General features: G+C 37.2%; 1 protein-coding gene across 1 annotated transcript; it reads right to left on the bottom strand.

Annotated features, from left to right (window-relative positions):
• Positions 1–10,942: 10,942 nt before the first annotated feature.
• Positions 10,943–12,477, bottom strand: LOC123864570 (ichor). The gene has a single exon (XM_045905120.1). It carries the CDS (start codon positions 12,475–12,477, stop codon positions 11,005–11,007), a length of 1,473 nt encoding a protein of 490 aa, XP_045761076.1. The 3' UTR covers positions 10,943–11,004.
• Between the last annotated feature and the right edge of the window lie 321 nt (positions 12,478–12,798).

Raw genomic sequence — 12,798 nt, 5'->3', positions numbered from 1 at the left:
TGTTCGCCGTGCAAACTGTGGGTCTCATGTGATCGGATCAGACATGAGGTGATCCTAGATGAGCCAGAGTAACTGACATAACTTCATCAACGACCTTATTGACGCAGTGGTAAGCGCTGTGGTCTTATTTGTGGGAGGTCCCGAGTTCGATTCCCGGTAGGGTCTGGAATTCTAAATCTAAAGCACCAAAACCACCGAAGCATCCCAAAAGATTGAGATGCTTCGGCCGTGGCTAGTTACCACCCTACCGGCAAAGCTTGCCGCCAAGCGACTTAGCGTTCCGGTACGATGCCGTGTAGAAACCAAAGGGTTAAATAAAAAACTGCCATACCTCTTAGGTAGCCCGTTAGCCCGTTTCAATCTTAGACTGAAAAATCACTTACCACCAGGTGAGATTACAGTCAAGTGCTTACTTGTCTGAACAAAAAAAAACATTATTAACCGATAGACGCCCACTACTAGATAAGAACATAGGGACTTCCACACGCTACGGTCATGCGCCGCCTGAATCCAGCGGCTCTCCTGTGACTCGTTTGATGTTGCCTATCCACCTAGTGGGGGTAGAGAGAAACTCCAAGCATAGCTCTCTCCATCGCCCGTTGATGGAGTATCTCTATCTCTGATCCGTACTGATCTGATCTGAATTAGACTGACTAACATAGTTCAAAGAACCGGGGAAAAGGTCAACTACCGAATTAAACTTTGCTGGGAAGCGTCTCTGTTTTCATTTTGGTGTAACACTGACATCTAGCATGTTACGCGATTGAAAGTAAAAAGTAGGCAGATACCTATCTAACCTTTTCAAAGTAATAAGACTCATCTTAATTGTTTATCAGATATCGCGTAGCAACCACAGAATAGAATGAGACCTCGTTCACACACAATTATGTATCTACCATTATAGTGCGCTGCGTGAAAAAGTTAAAAGCTATAAAAACTAACTCGCGGAGTTTCACATTTGCATTAATAGGTTAAATGGTTTTTGGTCGGATTCGGTCGCTATTGTTTTAAATCTGACCAATTCATCATGATCATCATCAACAACCCATCGCCGGATCTCCTCTCAGAATGAGAAAGGGTTAGGCCATCACACTTCACACTAATATTATAAAGGCGAAAGTTTGTATGTGTGTGTGTGTGTGTGTGTGTGTGTGTGTATGTTTGTTACTCCTTCACGCAAAAACTACTTGACGGATTTGGCTGAAATTTGGAATGGAGATAGATAATATCCTGGATTAGCACATAGGCTACTTTTTATCCCGAAAAATCAAAGAGTTCCCACGGGATTTCAAATAACCTAAATCCACGCGGGCGAAGTCGCGGGCATCGGCTAGTAGGGTATAAAAAGCGGTGATAGCGTAAGAAGCATGCCTGTGGAATCAACTCCTACAATGGGCGGTGTTCCCATTAGATTACAACATGGGGTAATTCAAGAGTGGGACCGATAAATTCCTGAAAACTCGGCAATCCATTGGCGGTGCCGCTGGTGCTACAAATGTTCATAGGCGGCGGTAATCACTCAACATCAGACCTGCTCGCTTGTTCGCTATTTTTATTAAAAAAAAAAAAGAAGCGGTGGTTGTCCAGTGGTCAAGGCGTCCGTCTTCTTTTCGAGAGGTCGAAGATTCGATCCCGCGATCGATCATTGTGGAGGATCGAAAGGATTGCAGTGAAAAGCCCTTCTGTAGTAAGTATATGGCAGTGCCACCCAGTGTAGAGGTCCTGTCGTTTATTTCGGAGTTACGTTAGGTAAAAGTTAGTTTAGGTAAACATCGTGAGGAAAGCTCCTTGTCTGAGAGTTCTTCATGTTATCAAAGGTGTGTGAAATCTGCTAATTCGCTAAGCGAGGCAGACTATGGCCAAACCTCTTCTCTTTCTGAGACGTGTTCAGTAGTGGGCCGGCATGGGATTGATCATAAATCATGATTAATGCACTTAAAAAGTTAAAAGCTTAAAAACTAACTCGTATAGTTTCACATTTGCATGAATTGCTTAAATGGAATTTGTCGGATGGATGGATGGAGGTTTTTGTCGGATTCGGAGACACCTATTGTTTAAAGACCGATCCATTAAAATAAAATTAAAATAAAAACATTTTTTATTTAATTAGACTTTTACAAGTACTTAATTTACATTAAAATTAAATTAAATGTAGGACATCGAGATAGATAGGGTGCTGCTTTGACGACCTTCTCGGCTCTGTGGTAAGCGCTTGTAAGTGTGAGGTCGCACTTTCGATTCCCGACAGGGGTAATTTGGGAATGTATAATTTCTAATTTGTTTCTGGTCTGGTGACTAGTTACCAACCTACCGGCAAAACCGTGCCGCCAAACGATTTAGCGTTCCGGCACGATGCCGTGTAGACGGCAATTAGGTTGGTATGTATCACAGTGAACAAAAACGTCGCGAAGGAACCTGCATGTCTGAGAGTTTTCTAAGGCGTGTGAAGCCTGCTGATCTGCACTTGGCCAGCGTGGTAGACTGTGGCCTAAAACCTCCTCATTCTGAGAGTAACCCCATACTTAGTGCGCCAGTGATAAATTATGATGGTAATATTTTCAGGAATATATTTTCAGATTGGACGTCCACAAATGAAGATAGTTTCTATACCTATTGTAATGAAGTCGGTACGATACAATTGTTCAGTATGTTAATGAAGTGTATAAATAGCGAATATCGTGTGAACGGGGTTTGAATAAATTGAGCTTTCATTGTACTGGAGGTATACTTAGTGATACTATATTAGTACCTGCCTATTGAGAAAATTCACACCATTTATTTATTAGAATCAAGGCAAAGGTTACTTTCGGCATTGCGATAGTATAGAGACGATTATTCGCTATTTTTAGGGTTCCGTTCCTCAAAAGGAAAAAGGAACCCTTCTAGGATCATTTCGCTGTCTGTCCGTCTGTCTGTCCGTTTGTCCGTCTGTCGTGTCTGTCAAGAAAACCTATAGGGTTCCTTTGACCTAGAATCATGAAGTTTGGCAGGTAGCAATTTCATGGAGCACAAGTAAAAGGAAAAATCCAAAAACTGTGAATTTGTAGTTACATCATAAAAATAAAATAAAAGTGTTATTTCTTGTACGGCAGCACTGACTTAAAACTGACTGGAAAGCGCTCTAAAGGGTGCCGTGCGTATGTCGGCGAGTGCCGGCACAGACGGGGTCCATACTTGTATATTTTAACTAACTATTGTTACAAATAACTACAAACTTGACATTGGCTAATCTTTGTAAATCCAGAAGAGAGAAAAAAAAATAGTAATATAACTAATATTACTGTTTATAGAGTCACGACCCACAGCAATGACCATTACAAAAGAAAGAACGATAACGGATGAAATTGGATAAGTCATAAACCTTATTAGCACCAACTTGTCAAAGATAAAAGAATACAACTGTAAACAAATTTTTTTTGCGTTTTAATTTGTTCACAACGATTAAATGATAAAGTTCCGTTCGGTTTTTGTTTAGCTCCAAATATGCCCAATATGTCACTTATATTTTAGATGAGTAAAGGTCCATATAAGTTGACTTCAGCTGGTAACGTCGCGTGATGGGAGGGCGTAACTTACAAGGCTTAACAAATTTTGATGTAATTTTAACAATTCGTCGTTCTTTAAAACAAACGGTACAAGGTCTAATAGTTACTCGTATCTAAAAAATTTAACAAGTCGATTTATGGTGCCTCGCTGCGACATAAAATTAAAAAGCGCCTTAAGATTTTATCTTACAATATTAATATTCTTAACTAGAGGATGCCTGTGGCTTCATTCGCATGGATTTAGGTTTTTTAAAAATCCCGTGGGAACTCTGATTTTTCGGGATAAAAAGTTGCCTATGCCAAACATATATAAATCGGTGAAATGGAGTGCCTTGTGGTGGAGTGTTCCCGTGGGAACTCTATCACCAAATTTCATCAAAATCAGTTGGGCCGTGAAAAGCTAGCAGATAGATTGACACACATTCGCATTTATAATAATATTAGTATGGATTAGCTAAATAGTAAATACACAAGTTGACTGTATTTTTTGGTGCAAACGACATGACATGTACTTTTCCTTTTTGGGCCATGACACTCGCCTTCTCGCCCCAAAATTAACTTGATAACTATTTTCACGGTTCCGTACCCAAAGGGTAGATACTAACGGAACCCTATTACTAAGTCTCCGCTGACCGTCCGTCTGTCTGTCAGCGGGCTATATCTCAAGAACCGTGATAGAAGACTTGAAATTTTCACAGAATGTGTATTTTCTACTGCCGCTAAAACAACAAATAATAAAAATTAAAATGGCCACCATATAAATTGAAAAAAATATAGTATAATATGATGAAAATAAGTGCATAATCTTGTATGGAACCCTTCGTGTGCAAATCAGCGTCGCACTTGACCAGATTTTAATATCAACATCAGTCTTGTATTATCGAGCATCAATAGTTTTTTCAACAAACCTATTAAGTATTATTTATTGGTTCTTTTATCAAAATTATTTCTCTGAGGCAATAATTACGTAGATGGGTTAATAAACTATGAGTACATAGCTTATCAGATTATTATACTTACTTAAATATGTAATAATACAGTTTTTATCAGGTGTCGGTATATACCTACGTGCAGGCTGCCGCGTCGTCGGAGAAATCAAACCGCCTGTAAGTGGGTTGGAGAAAGAATCTCACCGCAGCTCGGAGCGTCCGCAGAAAAAACTATGATGTCTGCTGTGTTGTTTATTATTATATAAATTATTGTAACATTAAAACTATTGTAAGTGATACCCATTTTTTTTAATGAGAGAAATGTGCAAAAATTTTAAAATTTTCGTAACAAAGAACCAGATAAGTAAAATTTATTTTAAAATTATTTTTATCTAAAGTATTTTTCATGTATTACTTTATTAGTATATTAATTTAATCTAACTAGGACTAAGTTACTTAAGCTTTGTTACCTACATTACCTAACTACAGTTATCTCCATAATTGATTTTATTATTTTTATAAAACAATCGCAAATACCTTATAAATCGGTTAGATGCTGCAATTAACACCGCGTCTAATAGTATGTAATTACGCTGGAAACTAATTATCTAGAATTAGGCAATAGATTTCATAACGCCTGGGCGTAACAAATACTAATTTTTCGTTTTAGGGCTGATTTTTCAACCGTAAAGATAACCGACTAGAGGATGCCCGCGACTTCGTCTGCGTGGATTTTGGTTTTTAAAGGTCCCATGGGAAATATTTAATTTTCCGAAATAAAAAGTTGTCTATGTCAATTGCAGGAACGCAAGCTACCTCAGTTCCAAACATCCAAATCGGTTTACGGACGGGTATTTAGTTCATAATTATTTTCCTGATTTACACTAAGATCTATAGAACGTACTTTGACTTTGCTCAGAGTTAACAGGGCTCTCTCCGTCACTTGCTTCCACTCGCTTTATACAATCGTAGTTCCAATTTCATTTGAATATTAAGCAACCAAAGTCCATGAAATTTTGCAGACATATTCTAGAAACTAATATCTGTGTCTGTGGTGTTTTAGATTTTTCTAAAAATATGTAGTTTTAAAATTACAGGGGCTCCAAGATTTGTATGTAAATTTTTAAGACCGCGTAACTTTGAAACCGAATATTTTAACAGAAATCTGGAAAACCACAGACATAGATATTAGTTTCTAGAATATGTCTGCAAAATTTCATTGACTTTGGTTGCTTAATATTTAAATGAAATTGGAACTACGATTGTATGAAGCGAGTAGAAGCGAGTGACGGAGAGAGCCCTCTTAAGACGAGACAGCGTTATACTGGCATAATATATCTGTATCATTTTAACTGAATCTTAAGTCTAAGTGATCTCCATAGATTTCAACTTTAGACCCCAATATTTGCTTTTTATTAGCATGATTATCGCCTATCACACAATTTAATAAAGAAAATATTTTTTTCGAACATTTTTTCCAACCGTACATCGGTTCGCGTGTTAGTACTTACGGTTGCCATGTGCGCGTGCGTTTTCTCTCACTGCTCCTTGTACCCACCTGTCGCGAAAAGCCAATTTGTCGTGTGCACACTGTACACCTAGTGTGTAATGTACACATGTTGGTACACTATGGCCATTTCACATCCGACTTTCTTCCGCGGGAACGAACCGCTTGTGAACCGCCATCTTTCTCTTTCAAGTTCGCACCTTTGTTTGCGCCGATGTCTAATTTGACCCACTTTTCGTAAAGCAACCTTTTTTTTGTTAGAAAGACAAAAAATCTCATTTATACTTTGTTGTGTAGGCTGACTATAGAATATTGGAACGCTAATTAATTTGTTTCGCACCTTAAAATTAAATGGTGTTTTTTTGATGTTTGCAGAGCAGCACAATAATTCAAATTGTACTTACTATATTTAGGTAAATATTTATGTAGGTAGTTATTTGTGAATTAGACTTATGAAGTAGGTATGAACATTAATTCGTTTACTGTATAATGATGAAAAAAAAAATGTAATTTAAAAAATCTAAAGTTTATATTATACCTACTTTAAACGATAGGAAATTTGAACTGTTTAGGATTACTATTAATCGAAATTTTCAATTTTTTCCTTTTCAAATACGCATTAAAGTTAATTAAGCTAATTTTAGAGCAAAACAGTAACTAATTAAAAAATGTAATGAATGAAATAATAATAATCAAACTATTTAATTTTTTTTATGAAGTTACTAAAAGGTTTAATTTAATAAGGAAGGTGGTTCCAAATAATGTTGAACTGCAGTTTATCATTAACAAAAAAATCTCCATTTATTTTACATTAATTTACAAGTTACTTATAAAGAAAAACCTCTCGAAAATATAACATTTCTCCTTCAACACTTCATTATTATAAAAAAGTTTAATCGAGTTGCACTATCATTATGAATTTGAGTAAAATTTGAAAAAAATGCAATTGAATTAATATTAATCATTATGCTACAGGCAGTGTTATATAATGGTGCTCCCAACCTAGTAGTTATATAATGTTAAATAACATCTTATAACAAAATATCACATTTCTATGTATAAATTATTCCCTAGATCATTAAAAAATAATATTATCAAAAAGTGTCATACTAGTATGATAAGGAGGAGATTACAAGAAATGTAACAAGTGTTAGAAAATATTATCATTTTATATAACATAAAATAACATTATATAACTGCTGGGTGAGAGCCCAGTTACATTCAATAGATAGTGACCCGGTTTTTTGTAGATAACATTATGCTAAATTGGACAGAAGGATTTACAATAAAATTACAAAATTACATTTATCAATAAATACTTAGACACTAATGTGACTTAATACTAAAAAGGTACTTTATTTAGGTCTACAAAATCTGTAGGAAACGCTGCGTGCGAAACACAATTTTTTTTATCGCTAATCGGTATTTAATTAAAATTAATTACCATCTTGAACCACCAAAGATAAAAAAAAAACAGCGAATTAAGTAAAAATGTACCTATTATTTCAGTGATTTCAGCATTTCATATACTTGTCACATTTTACTGTAGTATACTTAATTAACTTATGAAAAATTTGAGATTGTCGGAATGTAGTCCGGATAATATGAATCTACCTTACTTATTTTACGTGTACATATGTTTGTTTTTAAAAAGCGTTTCGCAAACGCGCGTTTATCCCACAGCGAGTAGATCGGCTTCAACCGCCCCTTTACCAAAGCCTTAAGGCTTCAAACCGCTCAATTATAAGACCTTAAGAGGGGTCTATTCGTAGCTCCAAACAAACGTAGGTTACCTCCCATTCGAATGCCAACCAATCAAACTCAATGATATGTTCTAGGAACTAATATCTTGTACTATTACATAATATACTATATTTCCATGTTTCCAAAAAATTATTCAGTTTCAAAGCTACACGGTCTCAAGAATTTCGGTACAAATCTTTAAACGCGTGTAACTTTTAAATTAGTTACTTTGACGAAAATCTTGCAAACCACAGCCACAGATATTAGTTTTGAATGTGTCTAAAAATTACATCGAGTTTGATTGGTTAGTATTCAAATGAGAAGCAATATACGTTGGTATGGAGTGTGTGACGGAAAGACCGCTTAAGGCTTAAACCACTCATCTATCAAGGCCCTTAAGGCTTTAGCCGCCCATTCATCAAGGCCCTTAAGTCTCAAACGCCCATTTATCGACGCTCTTTTGCATCGCATTCGCTTCCAACTTATTAAAATAATTTATATAATAATATCAATTTTAGAAATATATAATAGGCTAGGTTAACAAGATTAGATAAGTTATTTAAGTTTTAGTTTGTTGTTATTGTCATGGATTTCATTTTGTAGAAATTTGAAAATATACAGCATGTCTATGGTATTATATACACTGTAATATACAGTCAGTTTGAGATTCGACCTGATTTTTTTTAACACTCCTATTCAATTAATTACCCATTCACTATGATATTGTGTTTTATATCAGTAAAATATAAATAAGTCCTTTTTAAAGATACCTATTTTTAAAATTTGAAATTGTGTTAAAAATTTCATTTACTTTTCAATTTTATATATTACATCAAAAAAAAGTGAAGGTCTCCAAAATTTTTTTTTTTTTGCTATTGTATCGAGTGGGATGTCAAACGAAAGAGGAAAAAATTCTGAGTTTATGAATATAAATATAGTACAATGTTAAAATACAGACGGACAGAAAAAAAATTTACTATATCTATCGCTATCTATCGCCGGTTCGCCGGTAGTAGTCGGGGTTTTAGTGCTGTTTAACTTTATCTTGTTTATGTTTTTCAGTGTAGGCATCTTCGTCATGTTATAATCCACGTTACATGTGCCCTAAATAGTAAGTTGGTTGCGTAAGAGCGGATCGCTGCTATTAGAACACTGCGCTGGTTTTTCTGCATCCGTTTCCCGGACGCGAATCCGTTCGCGTGCACAAGCGCTCTGAAGGATTCCTTACCTACTTTTTTATATATTTTAGGGTTTAAATTCAGTAAGTCGTGTTTTAATAAATTCTTGATATTAATTATCAATTGTTTATTTATCAATGCTTATATATTTTTATATTATAGCGTCGGCTCACAATACGTATTATTACTTATTAGTATTCGCTTATTAGCGTTCGCTTTTTTTATAATATTTTTGCTATAAATGCGTCTCTATCACGGCAAATATTATATGAATAAGATATAAATAAGTGTTTAATTAAAAAAATTGGAAAACACCACTACCCAGCCATATTGTTTTTTTTTCTTTATAAACAATGCCCTGAGATGATGAGGACTCTAAGGATACTCCATATCTGTTTAGGCAGTTATTTCTTTTTTTTGGGCAGTCGCGTAAAAATAACTAAAATGAGACGTTTCTTTTTCGAGCGCTTGACTAAAGGTGCCCACGCACTTGAACTGAACTGCAGCTGAACTACACGTCGCGGCCGCGCCGCGCACGATATTCTCTTCAGCCGCGACGCGCGGCAGTGACGCGCTACGCGGTACGCGCGTCTTGGCTGAGAGAATATCGTGCGGGACGCTGCCGCGACGCGCAGTTCAGCTGCAGTTCAGTTCGAGTGCGTGGGCACCTTAACGGGCAACGAAAATTTTTGCTTTTGAATAGCTATAAGTTACACTATTAACAATTAACCAGTATTTTGTCCGTACCAGCTGTACACTGGAGTTTAATCTCAACATAACATTACCACATAAAATTTTAATCAGGTATGAAAAGAATATTTTTAGTGATGAGGGAAGAAAAAGTTAAAATAATTTTATATGATTTTGAGTATATAAAAAGTTGAAATTTATATTTTAGTAAAGAAATCTAAAAGTTTAATTTGTGACCTGAAGTTTTAATAAGAAGACGGTAATATTATAAGATAATGCAATAAAAACTTAACAAGAAAAAAATAACACAACTAATATTTTCTGCATTTAGCCTCTGATGCTTTGTCTTCAAAATTATACAAAAAATACTTATTATTACACAATAATTTACAAAGCTAGTTTAGTTATTTTCATTAGTTTGACTATTCCTAGGTAATTCGGAGTAAGCATTAAACACAACAAAAAGCACAGTCGACGAAAAAATTTGCCACCATCAATATATAATTTACTATACAAAAATCATAATAATTTTTTAAATTGAAAGTTTAAGTTTTTAGTTATTTTTTTGGCAAAATCAGTTTTAGAAATAACTAGTGACTAATTAAATGACAGCAATACTGTTACATATTTAAGTTGGAGTTAAAATTTGGATTTTAACACCTAAGTTTATCAAAGTTATAAAATACCCATTCAAATATTATAATTTAAGCCCATTTTATTGCATAGCTGTAGGTTATTAATGATGATTTTTTTAATGATGTTTAAACCTAATATTTATTTCTGGTGGCAAAATATTCTAGTTTTAAATCTGTATCTATAATACAAGTAATGAAAAGTTGAGACACATTTTAACAGGTACACTAACTGATTACGTATCTAATTTTATGTGTACAATTCCTGAAAATAGTCGTCTTTACAAAAATATAGTTAAAAAAAATATCATAAAAATGTTTTTGGAATTATTGAAGACTCTAGTTAGTTATTTTTGTTAGTTTGAGTACTTACAAAATAATATATAAGGCATCATGAGCCTTCAAAAGTATCGCCATATATAACCTACGTCCTGTTAACGAAGTTTACACTACCATGGAATGGGAAAAGTCAAGTTAAAATAACACCTTCGCTACATAACAAAATTATAAACAATATTATCTACATCAAAATAAATCTGGAAGGCTTAAAACTAGTTAACATTGCACTTGTCCTTAGGAGGAGAGTTATTCTACAGGGTTACAATTACAACGTAAGTGAACATCGCTTTAAAAACACCGATGTTATATAGAAGAGTCATATATACCACGAGATTCTACAAGGCACCTACACATACTACACCGTTCACACACCAGTCACGCACACAACTACGAACTATAGAAATGCTTCATTTGAGCTAGCGATGTAGGGGTGTTAGCTCCCTAGTCCCGCCCGATCCGTTTGTGGATTTGCTGATGCTTAATGAGATGCGCCTTCTGTCTGAAGGCCTTCGCGCACACGTCGCATCTGAAAGGTTTCTCTCCTGTGTGCGTGCGAAGATGCACCTTTATATTAGACTTATTCAGGAACCCTCTATTGCAGATCCCACACCGATGAACAGGCTTCTCCTTCCCGAGTAATCCGCTCAATTCCGCTGACGTCGCCGACGCAAACGCTAAAGAGCTTCCATGAAGTCCGTTACTTTGTTGTTTCGCCTTCGTTCTACTTCGTTTACTCTTGTTGGAGGGAGTGATTGTCGTTGTATGAGCGTGTGGATAACCGAGTAATCTGTCTGGACTACATAGCCCGTCAGGTTTTAAGCCAAGCGCGTAATGTGACGCATACCGTCCGTTGAGTAAACTACCTACGCCGTCCGTTGTAGACACCGCATTACCGGGAGGAGAGGATGTCGAGATCACGTCCATACCGTAACTAGTCGAACTCGGGGCTTCTTGTTTAACCGGGGGTCCATTCTGTAATCTATTCTGAAGCAAGGGCATGTAACTCTGCGTTAGTAAAGACTGCAGCGTCGACCCGGCTTGCCCTAAATTTTTTTGAAGGAACTCCTGACTTTTGATGAACTCTTGGCTCGGTTTGCAAGGAAAGTCTATACTGGATTGATGACTGGATTGCGATGGAGGCGGTGAGCCTGGTAGACCGAATTCGGATAAGTCCTGCGGCACTATTTTGTCCCCATGCTGACTGTAAGCGCCTGCTATCCAAGCGTCTATATCCATCCAGCTATCTCTTGAATCATTCTTTTCTGGGTCTTCAGGTTGCGATGGGACAGTCGTATCAGCTATCGCCGAACCGATTATCGCAGCTATATCTTCTATAGAACTTATATCGCATGGGTACATGTCTTGTTTGTTGTTGTCGTCGAATAGTTTAGTGGGCGGTGAGCATGATTTAGCGCAGGAGTCGGCCGGCACGGAGGATTCGGGGAAGGGTTTCGTGTCAGAATCTAAAGGGAAGGGTTTGACGTCCTCCAGGTCGGGCGGCTCGGAGTCGGCGGCGCAGGTCGAGGAGGAGACGACGTCGTGGTCGGTGCCGTAGCCGCTCTGCGTCGGGTAGTTGTTGTTCTCTTCGGGAAGGCGCTGCGCGATGGCGTGGAAGTGGTGGCCGGAGATGCCGTTGATGGAGAGGTGGCCCGTGTAGCCGGTGAAGGGCGGGAGCGGCTTGAGCTCGGCGAGCGGCGGGGGCGACAGCAGCGAGTCGAGCAGCTCGTGGCAGGGCGGGGAGGGCGCGTCCTTGGGGTCGAGCCAGCACGTGCCCAGCAGCAGCTCGTCCCCCGCGCACTTCATGCCGCGCCTCACCGCCACGCCGGACCCGACAGAGACCCCGCCGCCACCATACTTGGACGCCGCCACCCTGCTGCGATCTCTGCGGACAAAAGCGCCGATGTTAATATTCATTGGGTTTTGTACATTCGTCACTACTGTAGAAAAGATCAATATTACAAAAAATATCGGTTCAATGTTCATTATTTATGAATATGTAAAGCTTCGAAAGGAAGAAGTAGGCCAAAAATAGCCATCACGAGATGACACGTGGTCACAACTACATATTTATAGAATGAATGAATGAATTATTTTTATTGTACACCATTCATCATCATGATCATCAGCCTGTGGACATCCACTGTTGGACATAGGCCTTTCCTAAAGATTTACATTGTACACCATTACAAAAAAGAAAAACAAATTATAAGTACCTAACTATAAAACATGTTTTAA

The sequence above is a fragment of the Maniola jurtina genome, chromosome 4 (assembly GCF_905333055.1).
Source record: "Maniola jurtina chromosome 4, ilManJurt1.1, whole genome shotgun sequence".
In the NCBI taxonomy this organism is placed as follows: Eukaryota; Metazoa; Arthropoda; class Insecta; order Lepidoptera; family Nymphalidae; genus Maniola; species Maniola jurtina.
This window is presented reverse-complemented; position numbering and strand designations above follow the sequence as displayed.

Coding starts and splice junctions, on each gene's coding strand:
- LOC123864570 (XM_045905120.1), bottom strand. CDS start 12,477: ATGAATATTAACATCGGCGCTTTTGTCCGCAGAGATCGCAGCAGGGTG.